Genomic DNA, 24429 nt, shown 5'->3' with positions numbered 1-24429 from the left:
TCTGTAATGCCTTCTCCATCTCCAGTGGTAGGTAGGGTAGATAATATTGTAGAATGAATATGGCACTAGAAGTTAGAAGATACTCTTCTAGATTTGCAAAGCACCACCCTGCCTCTTATTTCTCATCTATAAAAGGAAAATAATATTTGTGAACAATATTATTGATGCTTTTATACTTCATAGACTTATTTTGAGGGTGAAACAAAATAATGTAGGCAAAAATGGTTCCTAAATTTTAAAGCACTATACAAATATGACATTATTTTTTTAGATATAAAAATGTAAAAAAAAAAAAATTAAAATGCAAAGCTTTTAGCCTTGGTGTCAAAACATTTACTTAAAATTTCAGTCCCTTTTCATATTTTTTCTGCTAGTTTATTGAGCCTTTGGGAAATGTTTCCAATATACTTTAATACATGTTTTTATTGATTGGCAGAAGAAAGGAAAAAATTATATAGTCATATTTAAAGTTAATTTGATGCAGATTATTAGATAACTATTATGTAAAGAATTAAACTACATGATATGGTTATTCTAGACATTTACATATCCAAACTGCATCTTTTATTTTTCATTGTTGATGAGTACATGTATGTATGCCTTGTGTATTTTACTACTTTTTCTCTAACCATTAGAAATAATTAATAAAATAGGGAATTATTTGATTTGTTTTAGAGTATTTATAATGTTCTTTTTTTCTCTGACATCTTTCAGAATATACTATTGACACTAAGGGCACAAATAGTTCATCAAGCTGACTTATTAATGGGAAAATCATTTCATTTAATGGGCATGACATTTAACACGTGATATGTGCAGTAACTCACATATTGAAAATAGTGTACAGCAGGCTTGCTGGATCCTGAGCGCTCCCCTCAAGGCCTAAAGGGAAAAACTGTCCTGGAAAGACTTAACCGTTTATTCTTCAAATGTTTTTTGAATAGCATGTGCATCTGCTCACGCATTTGCAAACTATAGGCCCTGCTTTCTCTCGAGCACAAGAGAACCCATTGAAAAACTTCCTGCCACACTGAAACAAAACGTGTAGCTCACACTTCTAATGCTAGTGATGTCTTGTAAATTTAAGCCACATTACTCATGTAGAAATTCCAGCTGTTAAAACACAGATAATGGAAAGCCAGTGGAAGCACTGGCCAACATTCTCAATAAGGTTAAACACCAACGTTACGTATTCCTTGAACCATAAGCGCAGTTGCTTTGGGGTCATTGACAGTGTCACCGTGCCTCAAGTTTTCTGGTTGATTTGGTTGCTGAATTCCACTTCATGGAAGAAAATGATATTACTCACTTTTTAGTATTTTATTGGATTGTGCACTAAATTAAACACTGCATTTAAGATTATAGTGAACTCTCAAGATAATGGGAGGAACTACTTAATTTGAAGTCAGCTTGATCTGTGCAGAACAAAGCTATAGAAGTTTGGGATTTGCCTGCATTGTGTTACAACATCAGCATTATCCAGTCTAGGATAATTTTTTTCTTTTTAACTCTTCTCAACAATTTCAACATCTCTGTTGTATGAAATTGCAAAAATAATATATTGAGTCCCGAGGAACTAAGATGAATTGAACCAATGTATCGTTCTGTCATATGTGGCTTAACAAGGTAAAGAAAGCCTCCGCTCTAAAAGCATGAAACAAAATATCAGGTAAATTATTAAAAACTACTGTCAAGTCAGTTATTTGAAAAGAATTCAGAACTCAGGCTTTACTCCCAGCTCAGTGTTGCAGTTTCATGACCACACACCGCAGTATCAAAAGATATTCAGTAAAAAATAAAAATAAAAATAAATCAGTCATGTGGGACAGGGAAGCCTTAACTAAAAAATGATTATACCTTCATGTCACACCTCCCTATTACTTCAAATTACATATTGTCATTAATAAGGTCATGGTGGAGAGGGTGCCTGAGTGGCTCAGTAGGTTAAGGGTCTCAGTTCAGCTCAGGTTACGATCTCACATTTCTTGAATTCAAAGCCCACATCGGGCTCTCTGCTGTCAGCACAGAGCCCGCTTTTGATCCTCTGTCTCCCCTCCACCCTGTCCCTGCTCTACTCATGCTCGTTCTCTCTCTCTTTCTCAAAAATAAACCAACATTATAAAAAATAATAATAGGGTCATTGGGAATAAAACAAATACCATTATTCTTAAGTATTTGATTTTACTTTTAATAAACGCAATGGAATATTCAATTATGTTATATTTATCCTAACCCTTAATACATTAGTACTGGCAAGAATTCATCATAAATCATAAAGGTATATATGTAAGTGTATTATCTTCATTAAATAGTAGCTGGGGAAATAAAGAATATATCTTTTCTTTAGTTTTTTGAACAATGTAATAGTTTTACTAAACCAATAGCAATCAAAATACGGTGAAAAAAATAGGACCATGATGTTTCTATATGAGTAGCCCTCAGAAACCATATACAATATAGGACAGCATAATAACTTGTACATATTATCTAGTTTTGAATCAATATACCTATATACAGCAGTTCTGTGAGTTCTTTTAGATATAAAAGAAAATAAGCATGGGCAAAAAAATGTTTCCAGAAAAGTGGTATTTTTTCAAACATCATGAACAGTTTTTCATTTATTTGATACAGAGGATTGGAGATTAACATCACATGAGCAATTTCCTCAAGAAAACCCTGCAAACCAGTAGGAAGGAGAGTTAAACACATAGACAATTATAATACAGAAAAATACATGGTATAAAAGAGGGATTCATATGATGCTTGCCAGGACACAAAAAGGAAAAGGAAGAGATTTGACAGCAAAGAGATCAGATCAGGATTCCCAGGGGTCATAAAGTCTCTGCTGAATTTTTAATATTATATGGGCATTATTACCCAGAACACATTGAGGAACCTGGGAAAGAGATATTCAGAAACCTGCCAGTAGTTCAGAATGGCAGGTACCCACACTGTGAGAGCAGTTACAGAACCTTCAAGTGTTCAAAACAACTCTTCATTCGCTTGTTACAAATATTATAGTCTTCAAAATGCACATTTCAGTAGTTTTAAAATTTAAGAAGTATCGTGCTCTACAATCCAATTTGTCATTGTCTTTTAGTTTTACATTATTTGACTCCTGGAGTATTGTTAACCAAGTGCTATGTATGGAAGAAATGACTATGTCCTCTAAAGATTTGGACCTTCCTTCTCTCTGTACATAAAGATAATGGTGTTTGTCTAAAGCAAAGGTCTTCCAGGAGTATATCGTTTTTTTTTTCTTTTTATTCACTAGTGGGCTAAACAATTAGAAACTAAAGAGTACATGCATTTTTTAAATTAAAATGATACGTCTGTCCCTTAAACTATTCAAAAATATGCATTTTTAATAGTGATGTAAAAGCAGGCAAAAAAGTTTTAATTTAACTTATTTTACAATGACTATACGTTGAGATAGTCTTAGCCATTAATCATAAAATGAGATACATATTTGGAATCTTCTGCATAAAAGAGGAAGCGATCTGTCAAGGTACATCCAAGTTTGGACATAAGGCATACAAATATTTGAGTGTCCGGCACTCATTTGTTCTCAGGTTTAAATTTGAGGTTTCGTAAAAGAGTATGTCCTTTTACAGACTCACATCGAATGAAAAATTCCACATGAGCCTGGGTTCCACTTAGTTGTTTGCCAAATGTTAGGGTGGTAGGCATCTTTTTGAATGTAGGTTTCTGTCAATTCAGTCTACTTCTCTTCAAAGCTGGAAACACTGATATGCCAGGTAATTGATACCTCAGACATGTGCTGAAATTCAGCAGTCAGCAACAGCCTCAGGAACCTAGTCATGATTTATACTTAAGAAACCTGTGATCTCTAAGAAACTGTGACTTCATCCCCATCACCTGACTACCCTTCTTTGAAGTTTGAGATTCTCTCAATCTTAGAATTCTTCGTTTGCATTTTCTATGTTTCATCTACTTGACAGTTTAAACTTAATATATTGTGCTGACTTGAATAAATAAGCAACATATTTGTTTTTCTCTTCAATTTTAGTGCTGAAGGTATCTAATTTTATCCATTAGGTAAATCACCTTTACCTGTCATTAGTGATAAAAAGTTGAGTTTCAGAATTTTGAAGTTATAGAAAGACTTGATTTAAGAAAGCACTTCAGTCTCTTTACTGGTTTTCTATAACCAAATATTGGGACTTTTGACTGTGTTAGAAAAAATGTAAAATGTATGTCCTGCCTACTTTTCTCAAATAATCCACAAAGTGGCAGTGTGACTAAAGGTCAGACGAGTATTACATTCACACACTTGATCTCTTTCTCCTTCATATAGTGCTGTGGGTCAGTTTTGCAAATAGATGAAAACTGTTCAGCACAGCTGTTAGGTGGGAGGACCAAGAATTTGGTCTCATTTTAACAAACTTTTTTTTTTTCTCATGTCATTGCAAATTGCTCACCTCTGAGGAGCAAAAACAAAAATGTCTCCAATTATTTATTGGTATTCTTGCTCTCTGCTAATTTGTGTAAAATGTAGGAGTAGGGAAAAAAATTGGACTTAGAAAAATTTTTATGGCTTTTAGCCACCTCTGGGTCAGGAGCGTACATTTGCTCTATAGGCTGTCAATTCCCACAGGTCAATTCCAAGGACAAGACTGGAAGGTTATAGAAGTCAGGTGAACTCTGCGTTTACTGGAAAGGTTTTAGAACAACAGGATCAGAATGGTGATATTAGAAAATCAGAGACAGTAAGAAAAATGTGTCAAATAACAATGCAAGAGAAGGACAGAACAGGTAACATGGAGTAAGAAGTGTGGCTAAGAAAGTCAAAATCAAGCTTGAAAAAAGTGCTGGCAATTCTCAAAGGTTATTCAGGACATTAGGATTGTTTTTAGGTTCATAGTTTACAGATGCGCAGGGCTATTCATAGATACCGATGGGCAGTATCAACAATATTCTATTGCAAAGTAGTGGGCTTTTTTTTCCTACAAAATTTTCAATATTGATTCCTATTGTCACTTTTCCAAAGTACGTTTTTTTTTACCCAAAACATTTATAGCACACTTAATAATAATTACAAAAATGTGCTGAGAGTTTTGAATTCTGAGAATATTCAGAGAATATTCTGTGGTTATGGGTTTGCAGTAGGAACCAATGTAGTAGTGGTTCTTCACAGAAATACTTATTTTCCAGTTTCATTTATGTGACATGAGTCTGACATATTGCTCGTAATGTGACATTTATTTATGCGTCTATATTCCAGTAATTATTTATGCAGCCATCATTCTCTAAATTATTAAAGTTAAGTGTCTATACGAAGAATATGTGATGAAGAATTAAAATGGAAATAAATAATCAAAATTGATAGAAAATTTCATCTTTTTCTTTTACGGACGCTTCAAAAAAAATCAGTAGTGGCCTTTCTGGAATAAAAGACCATTTCTGTATTTATCGCTGAACCTCCCTTTTAGTAACCTTTCTTCTGCAAGTTTTCATTTCTTTGGAGTATTTAACTGACACATCTCAAAGTAATTAATACTCTCCGCTCAAGTGATAAAAACTGCTAATAACTTCTTTCATTTCATCACCTGTATACCTACTAGGAAGGAGGGAGAGAATCCATGTGGGCCTGAAAACCCATCTATTTATTTACAAAACCGAGTTTGCTCCTAAATAACTTGATGTTACTCTCTGTTGCCCTGTTTCCGATAGCAGTTCTGTACAAGGTCAAGATGTTTATGTTTTCTCTGAGCAGTTAGATTCTTATTAAAGTTGGCAAATACATAACGGCTTGTCTGGTTTTCTTTCCAGGATCCCCTGTTTCATCTGGAACCACACAGGTCAGAAAGAGGAAGGGGCAGGTGCCCTTTTGATCCCAGCTCATCCTTCATCTCTACCTTAATCGGTAATTATTGTCGCCACAGTCGGTTGGTCATCGTATTGATTTTGAAACGTCAGTCCGATTCTTTTGGCATTTCTTAATATGTGCTGCCTTGTCATATTTATTTATTGGTTCTAAGAACGAGAATGTTAAATTTCAAACCATGCTAAAGTGAGCCAATTTAACTCTAAAATAAGTGCAGCTGCTATAAAGTATGCGTGTCTCATTCTGAAAACACAAATTTCTACTTAATACCTGATATAAAACACCTTGCAGTGTGCCATTTATCGTGCAAAAAATGCAGTTATAGTAACACTTTATAAAAACATCGCCAGCTAGAGAAACTGAACTGTTTTAACATAGGTTAGTTACTTATATTTTACTCTCTGGTTTCCGGGGAGCTTAGATTCTCTTCTTGGTGTCTTTCTCTGTATCAGTAGAAAGTCATCTCAATTGAGAATTCATGTTATTTATCTAAACTCCTGTTAATCTAGAATATAAACTACAGAGGTTGACCAGTTTAAACTTGTACTAAATGTCCATATTGAAATAATAGAAAAAGCTGGCATGTCTGATCTAGATTTCCATTTGATTCCATTTAATTAGATGAGGTACCTGGATACCTCCCTTAAGAGACAGTGAAATTTTTTTTTCTTTCTTTTTATCTTTGTCTCTTTCTTCTTTTTCTTTTTCTCTTATATTCTTGGGGTTTAAAAATGGCACGCTTGTTGGGTGCCTGGGTGGCTGAGTCAGTTAAGCGTCCGGCTTCAGCTCAGGTCATGATCTCATGGTTTGTGGGTTAGAGCCCCGTGTTGGGCTCTGTGCTGACAGTTCAAAGCCTGGAGCCTGTGTCAGATTCTTTGTCTCCCTCTCTCTCTGCCCTCCCCCACTCATGCTGTCTCTCTCTCTCTGTCTCAAAAATAAACATTAAAAAAAAATTTTAAATAGCCCACTTGTCAAAGTACTCCAGCACTGTGAAGATACAGTGGAGGAGTTTCCGAGTGTAAAATTGAAGAGAGCTATCCCTGACATTTAACTGGGTGCCATTAGAAATCTGTTTTTTTTCCCCCACAGTGTTGTGAGGTTCTGTTATAGGTATGGCACAGACATACAAATTTCTATTATTACACGTGCGCTGCTTAGAGTTGTATGCTGTTATTAGGTCATCCTGTTTGCAGAAAATGGGAAAGTGTAAAATAACATGTAGGGACATCAGACTCAAACTAAAGGGTTAACACTTAAAACTCCCCACTGAGAAATAATCAAAATACCATATCACTGATTTTGTGTTAATAAAGATATTCCTGTGTATTCTAAGAACTTTATAGTCCCTGAACTTATTCCAGACAGTTGATTTTGATGGGCCTTGGATCCCAATCCCCCTCTCTGTGCTTCCCCAGCCCAGTCACGGTACTTAAGTCCAAGCATGCAGAGCTTTGTTGATACATACAGTTGACCCTTGAACAACATAGGTTTGAACTTAACAGGTCCAGGTGTATGCAGATTTTTTAAAAATAAATACAGTGCAGTTCTGAGATGATATTTCACATAGTAGTGAAGTTCTTCAGAAGGTTGAATAAAGATATGTAATATTCTTAATATAAAATTTTAAAGAAAAATAGTATTTTAAGGTAGTATTTTGTGTGTGTGTGTGTGAACAAGATATGAGGAAAGGAGAATTTAAATATGAAAATAAGATTGCTAAGTAAGTTTAAACTTTAGTAAGAATCAAAATTTGGGGGGGTGATACTTTTGATGAATGCCAGATCCATAAATGTTAGAAATGGCAGCATATGAATTAAAATACATGTATTTGTTAAACAGTTTTTGTTTCTAATGCTTTCAGTGCTTTGTGGGGGGCAAGTTCATAGATTGAAAATTGGAATATGTTTGGAATAGATTTTCTTACTCCTTTTTCTGTACATCTTGCACAGAATGAGACTTCTATAAATATTCACTGAATAGAGTCAATATCCTTCAACAAACAAACCAAAAACAAATTTTGGAATATTCATAAGAATGTTATAAATGATATTGAAAGTTGAAAATTACAGAGTGAACACTACATCTGTAGAGAAATCCCAAGAAGGTTAGAACTCCATTTATTTTTAACATTTCATTTAAAAGGTTGAAATACTTTATTCAGTCACCCTGCCACTCACCACTAAGCCTCCCTGGAGCTTATTTATGCATAAAACCAGGAACTTAAAACTGAATTTTTTAAGAGGGGAAATATTACTGGAGGGACATTTCCAAGTGAGTTTCATTGAACTTCCAAATCAAATTACACTGTGCCGAAATGTGAAGTGCTTGCCATCTGGGTGGCTGTTTCGCTTATTCAGAAGAGAAATCAAATCCTAAGAGCCCTCCAAACCAAACACAAAAGTTAGAGGAATAATCCCTCCAAAGAGAAGAAATAAAAATATAATTCTTGACATTTATCCACTAGCTTTCATCCCCAAGTACCTCTGAAAGATCACTCACTCACTGTAGATATGAAGCAGCCACTGAGATAGAAACCTGATAACCTGTGTGAGCCAGCAACTCTAAAAGAGAGGAAGTAGAAGTAATTCACCCAATTGAAAACACAGCAAGAATTTGGGCTGGAAAAATGGAGCTACCTGAGTTGGAGTTTGGCAAGCTTGATGTAACTTACTGACAGGGAAAGAATGCGTTAATGTGGTATTTTATGGCCACACGTGTTCTCTGTTGATGGGTTAGGACAAGACTTCAGCAAAATGATGACCATCTTTAGGCCATGATACTTCTTCGTTTCCTTGTTAATTATAGGTCGCGCTACCTGTTTAGGGCCTGCTCACCTTAAGATGTGCTGTCATGATAAGGAATTCAAATTTGTAACAATACTCATAAAACTAACAAGGCCCCCAAAGGGAAAAAAAATTAATGTGCTGGCAAATCAAAGAACGTCTTTAATTTCTCAACTTTATATACAGTTTTCATTTCAGTCACTTAAATTCAGTTAGCTGAAGATCACATAAAGTAAAATCTTATGGAAAAACTAAAGAAAGAGTATTTGCTAGGTAAAAGGATGACCATGTTTTGTAATCTGATGTAGAAATGAAATGCTGTATCGTGCAGTGATTCCATGTGAAACAGGTTTTTAGGAGTAAAGCAAGCTATGTTCTCTATGTTTAGAAATCATTTGATATCAAATCTTATATTAATTAGGTTGCTCTTCAAATGCCACTTGGTATTAATATGTTATCTTGGTAGCATATAAATTCATATTGCAGGTGCAAAATTTCTACATGTTTAGCCACATTTCCAGCCCCCCCCCACTGTGATTAGTAATATTGTATTTTAAATGGTCTTAAGTAACTGTGTGAAGAATATAAGACATCACACCCTGATTTTAAAAACACTTTATTGAAACAATGAATTGTTTAGTAAAATAAATTGCTACATTACTTGCCTCTACCTTTCATCCAAAGATACTTAGTACTTACCTTGCTACCAAATAAAAGGTCAAGGTTCTTGGGGTACCTGGGTGGCTCATTCGGTTAAGCGTCCGACTTTTGACTTCAGCTCAGGTAATGATCTCACGTTTCGCGGGTTCAATCCCCACATCAAGCTCTGCTCTCACAGTGTGGAGCCTGCTTGGGAATCTCTCTCTCTCCCTCTCTCTCTGCCCCTCCCCTGCTCTCTTTGTCTCTCTCTCAAAATAAATAACCCAAAAAATGCAAGAAATCTTTTCTTTATGTCATATATCATTTTGGCCCAGAAGGAAAATATTGGCTGACTCTTTTTCATAATCTGTGTTGGGTGTAATATTGCAGTACTCTTAATAAATTGATAACACCTTCAGCAACTGCAGGATTTTCCTTATATTTTGCCCTCTCAGTTCTGTTGCCATTTTTTTTAACATTTCATTCTGATTCAGATTTGTATCACTAGTCCCAGGTGCCATTTAATATTTACCATACCTGATGCGACTAAAGTATGCTAGCATGCATGTTACTAGCATTTGGAGGGTATCATTCTAATTTGTCATGTACTTTTTCTTTGCTTTCAAAGTGTTCGCTTTGTTGTTAGGATATTTTTAGAATATTTCTGAAATTAAAGACTGACTAAATTTTATTTCAACAAATAACCATGAATAAGATATTTTACTCACTGAAATTTTCTTTCTATGCTTTTTTTTTTGGTCCTATATTACCTTTTTCAGCAAATAAATTTAAAAAGTTTATAGCCACTGAAATTTTCTTCCTGCACTTTCATTCATAATAATGAGATCTTTGTGAATATATTTCCTCATTGTATATTCTGTGAATTGGAGGTCAGTGCTGACTGAATGAAAGGAGGTTGGAATATATGCATGGGGAAATTTAAGTGATTATTTCAAGCTCTTAATAGCATGAAAAAATTTTTTAAATAAATGTTCCTTTTAAATTAATTGTATTCAGGACAGAGGTATGAATGAATGGTTCTGGCACAAAATATGACTTCATAAATATTAGAAAAATAAATGAAACCATCTAAATGAAGGTAAAATGTATGTCTTTAAAATTGCATCCTTTATAAACATAGCAAGTGAAGTGTATCGGCTTATTTCTTGAAGGCATTCCATTTATATAGCATCTGTCCCTAAAGAATATAATTTTTTTTAATTTTTTAAAATGTTTATTTTTTTGAGAGAGAGAGACAGAGACAGAGCATGAGCAGGAGAGGAGCAGAGAGAGAGGGAGACACAGAATCTGAACCAGGCTCCAGGCTCTGAGCTGTCAGCACAGAGCCCAATGCGAGGCTCAAACTCACAAACCATGAGGTTGTGACCTAAGCCGAAGCTGGACGCTCAACCAACTGAGCCACCCAGGCACCTCAAGAATTTCTATAATTTCTTATCCAAGTCTGTTGCTCTCTCACATTTGGCAAAATGCCAATTATCCACTTGCTTACTGTTGCTTCTGGCTGTAACTACGAGTTTCTAAGGGGCTCTTTGAATATTTTGTTTATGGATTCCTCAAAACAAACAAACAAAAAAATCATAAGGATAGAAGAAAAAAAAAAAGTCCAAACAACTGTAACTAATAGGGGGATACTTTCTGCCTGATTTCTTTTAGCATCCTAAGCAGAGAGTGAGTGGGACCTGGGTTGTGGATGTTGGAACATACGGATCATTCGTATCCTTCCTCTCCCCTCAAGTGCATTTGTTTTCTGTTTGCCGTGATGCCTGTTTTAGTCATTCTGCAAAATGATGCATCTGATATCAGAATGATTTCCTAAAAGAATTATAGAATTCAGTTATAAAATGAGGCAGTTAAATCAGTCTTCAGCCATGTGCTATCCATAAGGCAAATATAAAATATACTTTACATTATTTAGATGTGTAGACATTTCCAGCATAAATAGGAGAAATGCTTGAGTAAATTTTAAGAAGATAAACTGTGTATTTTTTCTTACCGAATAATTAAAATCTGTATTTCAAACATGGTGAATAAAATCTTGAATCAATTAGTAAGTATACAGCCCATGAGCAAAGCTGTTGATAACTTTCATAAAATACTAAGGCAATGCAATATGTTTAACTGAAACTTCAATTAGAGTTTGTATTGTAAAAAAAGGAATTAGGTAGAAAACTATTTGAATGATGCATTGTAACTTGGAATTATTTACACTGGATTTACTTTGTATCCTGCGAAGAGTCAAATGATTGTCTTATTTTCTTTCATATAAGCAATTTAGTGTAGACACAGTTTTGGGGACTGAAACTATAAGGGACAAATACTGGAAGAAAATAGAGTCCTGTGTTCATGAATTAAAATGATTAAATATAGCTTTTTAAGGAACAGAAATTCAAGGAACTCTGTTTTTCATATAAATGCCTAATCATTTTTTTTTCCTGAAGATTTGTGAGAAATCAGGATCTTGTCCTCAGTGTTCTTATTGTATTTTCATAGCTTAATTTAAACACCTAAAATAATTTTTAAATATGCTCACTTATTCATTATGCTCTTCACTGATTCAACAAATGCTGATTGAGCATTTCCTGTATTTAAGATGCTGTGCAAGAGAATATACAAGACATATCAAGAAGCCTACATTCTAGTGAGACATAATGCCAAACATATAAGCAGTTAAAATATAGTAGGATGAGCAGTATGATAGAAATAGGCACCAGGGCTGTGGTGGTACTAGAAATCACTCAACTAACAAAAGTTTAGCCAAGGAAGGCTTCATGGAGGGAATGGGCAGTCGCTGGGTATGGGAGGTAAAACAGGAAAGGAGATGCAGAGTTCCAGGCAAAACATTCCCAGGCAAAGAGAACATAAAAGCTTGGCAGGCTCAAGAAATTACATGTTGGTCTCTGATTTTACAGGTAACCAAGACCATGAGCTATTGAACAGTTTGGCCACAGCCAAACAGCAGATTTCGAGCTGGAGACTTAGTATGACAGATTTCCAGTGCAGACAGAACTATTGTATCTGTACAAAGAGAGTACATTGAGCATGACAATAATAAGTTTCATTCACCTGTCAAAATATCCTGCAGATGTTCTATTGTCTAATTATAACCACCCATGACCATCTAAAATTAACATAACATCAGTTTCCAATATAAGTCAGTGCTATAACAAATGAAAAGTAATGTATGGCATAAAAATCAAGTTGGTTATTTATATTCAGTATATCACAAGAGATAAGATACTAGTTAAATTTCTGGCTAAGTTAATGTGTTTATTGAATATCATGTCTCTATAGACATGTTTCTTTTTAATCCATGAAAATATGATTTATCCAGAAATTTTTTGCACTCTGTAAAATACCAAACTATTGATTCACAAATTTATCTTAATTATGTAAAATGGTTATAATTTTAAAGTAAACTTGTCGATTAAAATATTGTGATATGTAGTTGACATATTTGTTGTAAACAGTATCAATTATAATGATGCTGAATATTTTGGCTCATTTAACTACTATTAGGTAATATTTGTGCCTAAAGCCTTATTCTACTTTATGGTTTTTCATTAAAGTGTTTTCCTTTGGAAAGTATTTTATCAAGCATAATTACTATCTATTGCTCTGGATTTATTTTGTTCTTTACAATGATAATAAGCTATGAAAGGAGAATCTTTCCCTTCTGAGGAAAACCTAACATTTCCAACAGAAACACATTTGGTTCAGTTTTACACAGCACAGTTTTTTAGCACCTGTCTGGTTTCTTTGAAGTTCAGGTCATACAGTTCATATTGTGTTATTTGAATTGCTCACAAACTGTTTTCTTTTATCTGAATACAAAAAGGGAAATTGGGTAAAATTGGTAATCTATCATCTTTTCCGTTGTGCAGATAACCTGCCTTGGATATAGTAGTATTTGCTATCCTAAGGTTGCCATCTAGTGGCTCCAAGGGGTACGTGTTTGTTAAGTTGGTAAAACTGATTAAAACAAGTAAAACTTTGACACAGTGTTTCAGACTGGGTGAGTGCAATGAAATTGATGTGAAATAATAAGATTATATTCATATAATAGCGTTTTCAAATATCAGAGTTCTAGAAATAGCTTGAGAAACTAAGTTAAATCAAATATTAAAAGCTTAAGGAATAGAAAACGATCATGATTTTTAAGAATTCTATTTTTTGTACCCATTACGCGTAAAGCATTCAGCCAAGCCCATATTAGGAAAATAAGTTTTGCTTAGAATAACTATATAAAATGGACTTTATATTTTATATGGGGAATATCATGAAGTTTAATAATTAACAACAAAAATATTTCAGAAAAATCCTCACTCTGGTGGTTCAGTAATCAGTTAACCCTTTTATGGATCAACTCATTCATTTAGGCCATAATGTTCCCCAAGGCCTTTTAATGAATTTAACATTTTGTCCATGCTCAAGTAGTGCAGAATGCATCCCACCTGTGGTTCCTATTCCTAACTATTGATACCATTTTATCTCAAAATATGCCTTCTCTACATACAGATATAACTTTTGGCTGAATATAACACTAACTGACTTTGATATAAATTGTGTCGGGTTTTTTTCCCTGTTACCAAAGACTATGTTTAAATAAGAGTTCTGATAATACTTTCCTCTATCCAATTATATTTTAAGTCCAGATATAAAGCATCTTTGTTTTTTCAGTTTCTATTATTTTCTCTATCACACCTCTCACTTAGTATACATTTGAGTATATGAGATGAACTCAGTAAATACAGCTTTCTTTAAACTTGTTATCTTGAAAATTTTCAAATACAAAGAAGAATTGAAAGAGGAATAAAATTTACACCTTTATACCATTTACCTTGATTCATTAATTATTAATATTCTCCCGCATTTGCCTCTGTCTCTCTTCTTTCTTTTTATATTTATGTATAGTTTAAAGGTGAATTCCTTTGTGGGAAACCTGGATTTTATTTATGTATTTCCTATATTTAAGTATTCATAGTGGATTTTGTGAACCAACAACAACAAAAACAACAAAAAACTATGTCCTTGCCTCTGTATAAATGAAAATTAATTTATAATTATAACATACCTGAAAACTTATTTTTCTCAAGCCTTCAAATTCAATTTGTATCTCCTTATTCTATTTTTTAAATCTGGTAAAACAAAAGAAATTATTTTCACTTTTTAAAAATTCAGTTAACTCAAGTTGAAAATAAACTCCTTTGTAAAGTGTCCTATTTACAACATATTTGATTGCTCTTTCAAATTTTCAACCATACAAAGATAGTCTACTCAAGATTTTTCAGACTTTTAAAGGCCTTAACTTAGAAAAAGCCCTTTATAAATGCTGAAATAATTTTTTAAATTGAATTAATAAAATGTATAAACATGATATCAAGTTCTCTTAAATTCTGTTTATATACTTGGTTAAATCTTTATACCTGTAAGTTTAATAATTCTAATTCTAAAATTAAATATTCAATTAAATTCATTAAGTAAAAATACAATTCATTTCAATTCTCTTACATGTAAAGCACTTTAAATACCATGTGTACACATATCTGTACACATTCCTTATTTAACAGAAAAACATTAGTATGTTGAGTTCAGTATAGTCATCAGTTATATATTTTTAAACCTTACCAGAGTTATATGATATTCTTTATAAGAATTTTACCACCCTAAATTGAGGTTACTGCTTCTCTCTGCTACTCTCATTTGCTTCTTTTCAGAGCTATTTGCCAGGCATAGGCCCGGGACAATCCTTCTGGCATCACTCATGGGCACACTGATTATCTTTTGTTGTCCCTTTGACAAAAGAGAACTCCAAGTCCCTGATACGTGCTGGTCTTTCTCAGTTCCCTGTATCTTTATGTTATTTTTCTGTTTGTTATTTTTATTCCCTTCTCATAAGCTATTTTAATGTCTTTCTTTCTGGCTGTCTGCAAGGACACATTGTCATTTCTTGAAACCAAGGACACGTTGTCATTTCAAGGAACCATACATTTGTGGTTCCTTGGTCTGATTTTAGTCTGGGACCTCCATCGCATGTTAGAGCCAACTTCATTCATTCTGACTGATTAAGTTATAAATTCTTTATGCCATTCCTATCTAAGCCACAAACTTAAAATTAAATGATAACTAATCATATTGTACGTGACTTTGTCAGACTTTGTGGTTCCTACACTAAAATCATGTTAACAGAGGGGCACCTGGGTGGCTCAGTCAATTAGGTGTCCAACTTCAGCTCAGGTCATGATCTCACAGTTCAGGAGTTCGAGCCCCAGGTAGACTCTGTGCTGACAGCTCTGAACCTGGAGCCTGCTTTGGATTCTGCGTCTCCCCCATCTCTGTCCCTCTCCTGCTCACACTCTGTCTCTCACAAATAAGTAAACATTAAAAAAAAATTTGAAAAATAAAATTATGTTAATGGAAGCAATTTCTTGTTCCAAGGATTCGAGTGAGCTGACTTGCATATAGTACCAATAATAATAATAATACCTTCATATGAAGGCTAAAAGAAGTTTAATAAAATAAGATGAATCACATTACTTATCAAATACTCATATAGGTCTTAGTATATGTCAGCTATTCTTTGAAGTGCTTTACTCTTTATAATACTTTTGAGTGCTATTCCTATTTGTATGTGAGGAAACTGAGACACAGGTAGGTTAAGCACCTAGCCCAATTTCACACAGCTAGTAAGTGGTCGAATCAGGATTCCAAGCCTGGCAATATGAATATACCATCCATGCTTTTATATTAATTCCATAGGTTGTATGTGCAGTAAACCTGGATATGTTTACTGTAATTGTGGCTTATATATGGCCGTCAGATCCAGAAACAAACACTGACTTCTTTTTAACTGACGTTTCCCTGTAGGTAGTGAATTGTTTGCTGGCCTCTACAGTGACTACTGGGGTAGAGATGCCGCGATCTTCCGGAGCATGGGTCGATTGGCTCATATTCGCACCGAGCATGACGACGAGCGCCTGTTAAAAGGTGGGGTTGAGGAGAAAAGAGTATGTAAATCAGAACTGAAAACAAGTCTAGAACTCATGAGAAACTTGCCATGTTTTGATAATAGTAATAATACAAATGCCATTGATAGTGTTTTACAAATTTCAGCATTTTTTATTAGTAGTGTTCTTGAAAATCTGCAATATACATATAACATTTTATATCAAAATGGATTGACATTATTATAAAACCATGTTACCCCCATAACAATACGTAGAAATCAGAATTTAAATGGAGAAAACCAACTAAATACATGAAAAGCAAAAAAATCCTTTCATCTAGTAAGTAGCTTTGTTTTCTCTTGTCAGTTGGTATAATTTTGGATGAATTGATTCCATTGTTTTACTTGTTTTAATAGGATCACATTGTGTTTAGAGACAAATTAAACCCTAGGAAAATCAGTAGCCATTCATTGATAGAATTCTTTATAAGGAATAATGTTTATATTTGGGCACCCTGACCTATCCAGAGATTAAAGTATCATTTAATAGTGAGTGTTTTTGTTATCTTTAGCCTTTTTATTAACCTTTAGTCATTACTGGCAGCATGTTACCATTAAAATATTTGACATACCGTATCAGTCAAGGGGGTTCACTCAGATCCCTTAGACTACAAACAGAAAGACTTAAAATACATTTGCTACCTTAAAATGGTCTTCTGTGAGCTACCCTGATAGATAATCTATGAACTTAAAAAACTGATAAACTTCTCTATTAAAACTTCTCTATTGGGTATTTATGTTGACTTTTTATATATTTGGGAGGAAATTTATGCAGATGATCACCCTCATGCCCCTAATCTGTTCTTTGAATGAATTTTAAGGTATGCTGTTTCAAACTGATTTTTCCTTTCGTGACTCTTATTTTCCTATTAAAATTGCCTCTAATAGTTCCAAACAAAATGTTAGTTTGCAAAGAGAATGGAGATATCTACATGATTTTAGTGTGCATACAACATTTAAAGGAAATAAGTTTATTCATGAAATGTTGAAAGTTACGCTGAAGTGTTTGTGTGATATGTAATATATTAGAATAACCTTGTCATTTTCTTGTAATATCTGTTTTACTTTTCTTCTACCTTTTTATACCTGTAGAACCAAAATTTGTAGGTTCATATATGATTCCTGACAATGAAGACCGAGATGACAACAAAGTGTATTTCTTTTTTACCGAGAAGGCCCTAGAGGCAGAAAACAGTGCCCATGCAATTTACACCAGAGTGGGGAGACTCTGTGTGGTGAGGACCGCCTTTCTCTCTCATCCGTGTGCTTAGCTCACAATTTATGGTCAGGCCTTGGTCATTTGTTTGTTTTTTTTTTCTTTATTTTTTAAGTTTCTTTTTAAGTTTTGTAAGTTGATTTACTTGATAGAGCAAGAGAGAGAGAGTGTGAGCAGGGGAGGGCCACAGAGAGAGGGAGAGAGAGAATTCCAAGCAGGCTCTGCGCTGTTAGCACAGAGCTTGACACGGGACTTGAACTTACGAACTGCGAGATAATGACTTGAGCCAAAATCCAGAGATAGACGTTTAATGGACTGAGCCACCTAGGTGTCCCAGTAGGCTTTCTACTATAAAATACTTTCTAGTATTCTGTAGGCTGCCTAAAATCAGTATTTGCTGTCTAATAATTATACTTCACATCTCCTGAAGGTTTGATATTGTTTTTTTTTTTTTTACATTCATTTATTTTTGAGGGGAGGGGGGTGAGAGAGAGAGAGAGAGAGAATCCCAAGCAAGTTCTGCACTGTCATCACAGAGCCTGATGTGGGGCTCAGTCCCATAAACCATGAGATCATGACCTGAGCTGAAATCAAGAGTTGGACGCTTAACCAACAGATAGGCTGTTGGGAGACATTCAAAATCAACTGAAGGAGCAATATATATTGACAGATTGCTAATAATATTACAGCTGTTAAGTTACTTTGATATTTCAGAATAAATTGAAGAAGAAAGTTATAAATACATATGTATAGCCATGGATGTACATTTGTGTGTATATATGTGTGAAAACATATAGGTATGGTGTGTGCATATGTATGTGTATGTAATTCAAGATTTTTCTAAAAGAAAAAAATAATGGTGCTTTTTCTGAGATAAGCAGATTATTTATCAATAAAATAATATTGAAGGTTACTGTATTATGATACCGTATTTATCAATAAAATAATATTGAAGGTTACCGTTACCAGTGCTTTATATAGGAAACACCAGTCTATTAGCATTCTTTAACACCTGGAAAGTATATTTAATGGACAGAGTAAAAGTATACTAACCAAGCGGAAGGTGGAAATCTCAAAGAATGTTTATGGGGAAATGCGTCTGTGGTATTATTTGAGTATTAGGCTCCAATTTCCAGATTAAATAAAAAAGCTACAACTCTTGCCATCTGCCTGTTTAATATTGCAAAATTTGTTGTTAAAAAGTTCTTTTGGTACTCATTTGCATGATTTTGTTTGTCACAGAATGATGTAGGAGGACAGAGAATACTGGTCAATAAGTGGAGCACATTCCTCAAAGCAAGACTCGTTTGCTCAGTACCAGGAATGAATGGAATTGACACATATTTTGATGAATTAGGTAAATCTTACTGAATTGAAAGAATTAAATGTTACCCTTTGATGTTTGTTCCCCTCGATAAACCCTCACTATCTCACTTACGGAGACTTGCTTCCTGCAGTGTGCAAGTTTCCGTTCTTCTCATTTTGGCCAGGTCCACATGGTGGGGTCAAAGGAGTTGCAGGAACAGGAGATCCCTCTGTGTAGCTTACAGTCAGCACCTCGTTTCTTCCGTAAGGCCCAGCTCAGAGTTATCCTGAATAGCCAAGTATTTCGCTTTTTTGTGATTTGGTCAGGGTCGTATGACCGTGTATGGAAAGACATTGATATCTTATATCTGTAATGGATTCTTAGCTACTTTATGTCAATATATTTTCTTTACATGCAAAGAGGACTACAAATACTAATGTAATGGACTTTAATTTTCAGAGGATATTTTCTTGCTACATACCAGAGATCCTAAGAACCCAGTGATATTTGGACTCTTTAACACTACCAGGTGAGAAATGCATATGGTCAATAAAAACATTATGAAACAAAATATGCCTTACCCTTTCATGCTGTCTGTAAGTTGGAAATACTCTTGACCCATTGTCATTGTCATTGTCTCTTTTTTATGTCACCAGTTTCTCTTTGTTCTCATGTTTGCAAGTTTTCTTTCATTTTTAAAGCCATGATCTCAATTCAGATCTGCGTGTCTGTTGAAGCACCCCAGCATCCTTCTGTGCTCAGTATCCTAATTTCCTCCCTCTCTGACCTACAATAGAATGATTTTCTTCTCATATAGTTTATAAGATCCGAGTTTTGGGTTATAGAGGGTAGAATAATTACTTTAATTGTCATATAGTTTTCCGAGTCAGGTTTTCAAATGTCTTTGTCAACTGTTACTCAGTTTTGGAAGTTTTTCCTCTGGCTCTCTGATGTTACGCTTTTTAGATTATACCTTGACAGAATCCATGGGTCCCATCACTATGATTTTATTTACCCACCTCTCTTGCTTTAAATGACTGTCTTCCAACACTGGTTTATATCAGTTCACCAGTACTTGTCAGTTGCCATCTATAAGAAATACTCCTTGATTCCTTAATCAAGAGCTCTTAAATAGAGCACTCTCTCTTATGCTCACTCTCTTACTCAGGCTGTCCCAGTCCTGTGTGGATTCACAGAGAACATGTATTTATGATTTGCTTTCCATGTTTTAAATTTAAATAAGATGTTCAAGTTTAGGGCCTAGAATCTATTACTTTTCTCTTTAACATGTTTTATTTTATGTCCATTGAGGAGTGTTGGTAAAAATGAAATACTACTTCATGTGTGGCAGTACATGAATGAAAAAATATTACTAGCATCAGTTTTGGTTGAAAGTTTACACATACAATTTCTTGAGTGTGTCTTTCCAGATAGGAGAGACTGGAGCCGAAATGACTGGAATGAGAAGTAAAGAATATCCCTCAATTCTAAATGAGAAGTAAAGAATATCCCTCAATTCTCTAGACAAAGATAGAATGCCAGAACTCACTTCCTCTTTTGCACTGCACTGGTCTTCAGCTATGTTGTAATTGTTACCTTGTTTGTTCTCGATCTCTCCACAAAGTTGTTTGTTTTTTTCAGCAGGTGATTTCTTATGGTCACTTTGAAAAAAAATAATAAAGTTCTTTTGATAAATATTGTGCAATTGTAAGGAGACCTTCTCTTCAGCAGAGAAATATGGAAACAATTTTGCTATCAGTTCTTCCTTGATGCAAAGAAAATTAGTGAATGTAGATTGGAAGTTGTCACAGTCCACAGTCCTCACTTTTTTTTTTTAACTTCATCTTCGCTTTCATGCCTGTAAGGAATTTAGACGTTGCATTCTAATCCCATGGTTTTATAATAAATAAAAGCTATGGGATAACCAGAATAGTTTTTCCACAGGTTAGTATGATCACTTTGTACGGTACTTTCCTAAATGATAGCATAATGGAACTGTCTAGATTTCAAAGACAACACATTATTTTTTCCCATAATTTCAATTTTGACTGTTCATTTTTTACATAAATCTGAGGAAAAGGTGTCCCAGCTGTTACCTGACTTAAAGGTTGATATTTGTAGCATAGTGATCAAAGGTTTATTGCCACTTTAGTTGGGAGACTATCTCTGGTTTTCTCACTATTGGAGGCATTTCCAATTGCTTCAAGGTGTGTTATAAAATGTGTGAATTGATGTCCTAAGACAGTAACATAACTGCTGCTCTACAGGTGTCTCAGAGTATAGGAACTTTTACGTTTATAAAGAACTATGTGTTGTTGAAACTATGTGTTGAAAGCACTTTCACAAACATTAATTATTAGCTTCTCACAGTGAGGAGGCTGGGGAAATGTTTGAATTTGATCAGATAATACCAAATTAAGAAATATGGCCAGATTTTTAAAACAAATTATTTAAAAATGTCCTTTTTGCAGAAATTTATCACAAATGTCCCCAGTAAAACTCATTGTAGTCAACTGGTGTCTTTATCCTTTATAAGTAGAACTTTTTATTAAAAAAAAATGATTCTAATTGCTGATAGTTCTGGAGGTAAAGATTCTGAGTTTTATACAATTTAAGTCATTTTCCCAAAATTAATCTAGTGTAATCCAGTCATCTTTCCACTCTAGTGCAGTTTCAGTGACCTGGAAGTCACTGGAGAAGGGAACATACAGCAAGCTTATTAATGCCTGTATGACCTAACATAAAGAATGGAACAAAGTCCCAAAGTTTCATGAGACTTTAACTTGTTATTTAATCATATACATTGAGAAATCAAATAAAATTTGAACGGAATTAGCAATACTAACAGCGTAGTGATTAGGTGAGCACTGTCTACTCAGAATATGAAACAGCATACAAGGAGATAAAGCTTAAAATGAATAATTCAGGGGCACCTGGGTGGTTCAGTCACGTAAGCATCTGACTTTTGATTTTGGCTCAGGTCATGATCTCACGGTTCCTGAGATGGAGCCCTGCATGGGGCTCTGTGCTGACAGCACGGAGCCTGCTTGGGATTCTCTCTCTCCCTCTCCCTCTGCCCCTCCCCTGCTCATGCTCTCTCCCTGTCTCAAAATAAATAAACTTTAAAAAAATGAGTAATTCAACTTGGGAATGAATCTTTTTAAATATTCAGGCGATATTTTCCTTAATAAAAAATATAAAGACACAATGTAAGATTTAGAAATAAAGTGAGGTGACAAGTGTCACTTTTTTTAGTCTAACAGTGCCATTTTCAGTTTCTTGTAATAAGGTAAAGAAACGGTAAGTTTTAGAGTTCCAGTACTTGAAATATTGCAGTAGTTCATATTTGTAGAATATCCTATACTTAAGATGTTGCAACTGTTTTATCCAAAAGACTTTATCCTTATTTCTGTAGTCTGAAGGATTTGATTAGATGACTGCTAGTCAGCTCCAGTATAGTAATTATCTTTTTTTTTTCCAGTAACATATTTAGGGGGCATGCAATATGTGTCTATCATATGTCTAGCATCCGGGCAGCCTTTAATGGACCATATGCACATAAGGAAGGACCTGAATACCACTGGTCAGTCTATGAAGGAAAAGTCCCTTACCCAAGACCTGGTTCTGTAAGTTTAGACATTGAACAAAGTATTCTTAGGTTTTAAAGGCTCTTTTAGTAATATTTTATTCAGTGTTTCAGATGCTTTACAAAACTTGCATTAAACAATTAAGAAATTCTACATCTAAAAATGTGCTTCATTACTTGCATGGTAAAGAAATACCACTTCTTGTATCTGGTTGTACGCTTTTTATTTAATGGAAAAAAAATCTACAGTTGAGAACATCTAAGCAGCCTGATAAATTGTAGATTGTGATTGATATTTTGGCTAAGTAGCCCCAAAAGAAAATTTATTTTTGAGATAACTGGTGAACACAGAAACATCCAGTAAAGAGAGTATCCTATTCCTCCATTTCTTGAGAAGAACTGGTGCCACATAGAATTTCCAAGCGTGAGAAAGTTACCATGTATTCACATCCTAATATTTGAGTCAGCCTCCAAGTTCCCCCAGCCACACTTTCTCCTTTCTTCTCACTTTAGCATCACTGAATTAAGCTTTTTCTCTACCTTACCAGTATACTTAGCATCTCATTCAGCATCCTTCCTGGCTCTTAGAAGGAAAATGCCAATACAAAAGTGCTCCTAGAGTTCCAGAAGTTTCACCACTCACCTGTGAACTCATGCTGCTGACATTCTCCCTGATTAGCCAAGCTTTTGTGCTTTTACTTACATGTGTATCTAAAAACGATGATGCCGATGACAATGATGATGAATTTGTGTCATGTGTCCTGTGCAAAACTATGTTGGAAAAATGTCAGCTCATTGTATGTGCTCACAGACCACGGAGAACAAACATTTAACTTGTCATACAAGTCAAAAGTCTACACTTTTTCTTGAGCAGCTGGTGAAAACCCATCGCTGTGCTCATTCCACAAGTACTTGCAAGTCAAGTAGAAACCATTTTTGCAGAGCCAAAATTCAAAGTGGAAACAAACCTTACCTCCATTAACAAGTGTAAAGCTTTACCATTTCAATCATTCTCACTAGCTTAAAATTATTACTTCCAGTAAGACATAAAGTATACTTTATTTCACTCTATTGATTGAAATTACAATTTAAATGGAGAAAACCCACTCCTGTGGCTTTGCTGGAAATGCTTCTTGAAACCACATGGTATTAAAGGAGATTTGGAGGAAGTGACTGGTTACTGAACTGCTTCCAGGCTGGTCCAGAATGTTTCCAATTATGTATCATGTAAGTACACTCCAGTGAAAAATTCAGGCCAAATTAAGAAATATGACCTGAATTTTAAAACAGACCATTAAAAATGCCCTCTTTGCAGAATCTGATTACTACACTACTGTATTTATACTCTAAAGTGGAAAATTCTTTATCAACATAATCATTGCAATTGCTGCTGATTCTGGAGGGAAATATACGAAATAAGGGAGTGCTTAATAACAAGCATGAATCAACACACTTAAAGGTATTCCAAGAAGTTACTTAGGTGCTGTTGAACATTTATTTTTAGAGTCAATAAATTAAGAATTTAAGCATGTTTTTGCAAATATTTCTCACTTTCTCAATTTATTGTGTTGAATCCATACAGAAATAATATAAATTCATGCAGATTACAGTAGAATGGAGAGGGTTTTTTTTTTCTTAATTAACACTGACAGAATTTAAATAGTTTTCTTTGTTACAGCACCAAGATTGTATAGTCAGTGAGTCTGCTGAAACCATCACCAATCATATTATCTTAGTCCCAATAATGGGAAAACTATTTTGTGCAGTTGTGATCCTTAATTCGGGAGGAGGATTTAGCACAACAAAGAGGCTTTTGCTCTGTTATAAACAATACATGGTTTATCTTCAAAACTTAAATTACAATGTGAAAAAATTAAAAAATTTCAGAAAATGGGAAATAATAACAGTATTTATGATGATATTCATTTTTACCACCTTCAAATTGTACAGTATTAAATATACTTCACTTTCCCAAGATATCACTGCTTTCTGTATTTTTCTAGTGCTGCATGTTTGGGATGATTCAG

At 34.4% G+C, this 24429-nt stretch overlaps 1 protein-coding gene across 3 annotated transcripts in view; it reads left to right on the top strand.

Moving 5' to 3' along the window:
* SEMA3E (semaphorin 3E) overlaps nt 1-24429 on the top strand; it is a 239088-nt gene that overhangs the window by 178953 nt on the left and 35706 nt on the right. For 2 of the 3 annotated variants that reach the window (XM_045052316.1, XM_045052317.1), the window contains exons 5-11: nt 5794-5887; nt 11882-11929; nt 16156-16275; nt 17387-17529; nt 18753-18867; nt 19276-19345; nt 22298-22442. In XM_045052316.1, the coding sequence (XP_044908251.1) occupies nt 5794-5887; nt 11882-11929; nt 16156-16275; nt 17387-17529; nt 18753-18867; nt 19276-19345; nt 22298-22442 (735 nt within the window). The remainder of the gene's footprint in view (nt 1-5793; nt 5888-11881; nt 11930-16155; nt 16276-17386; nt 17530-18752; nt 18868-19275; nt 19346-22297; nt 22443-24429) is intronic. The other variant, XM_011280354.4, reaches the window with a different exon arrangement.

The sequence above is a fragment of the Felis catus genome, chromosome A2 (genome assembly GCF_018350175.1).
Source record: "Felis catus isolate Fca126 chromosome A2, F.catus_Fca126_mat1.0, whole genome shotgun sequence".
Lineage (NCBI taxonomy): Eukaryota > Metazoa > Chordata > Mammalia > Carnivora > Felidae > Felis > Felis catus.
The sequence above is the reverse complement of the archived record's forward strand: the minus strand, read 5'-3'. Positions and strand labels throughout refer to the sequence as shown.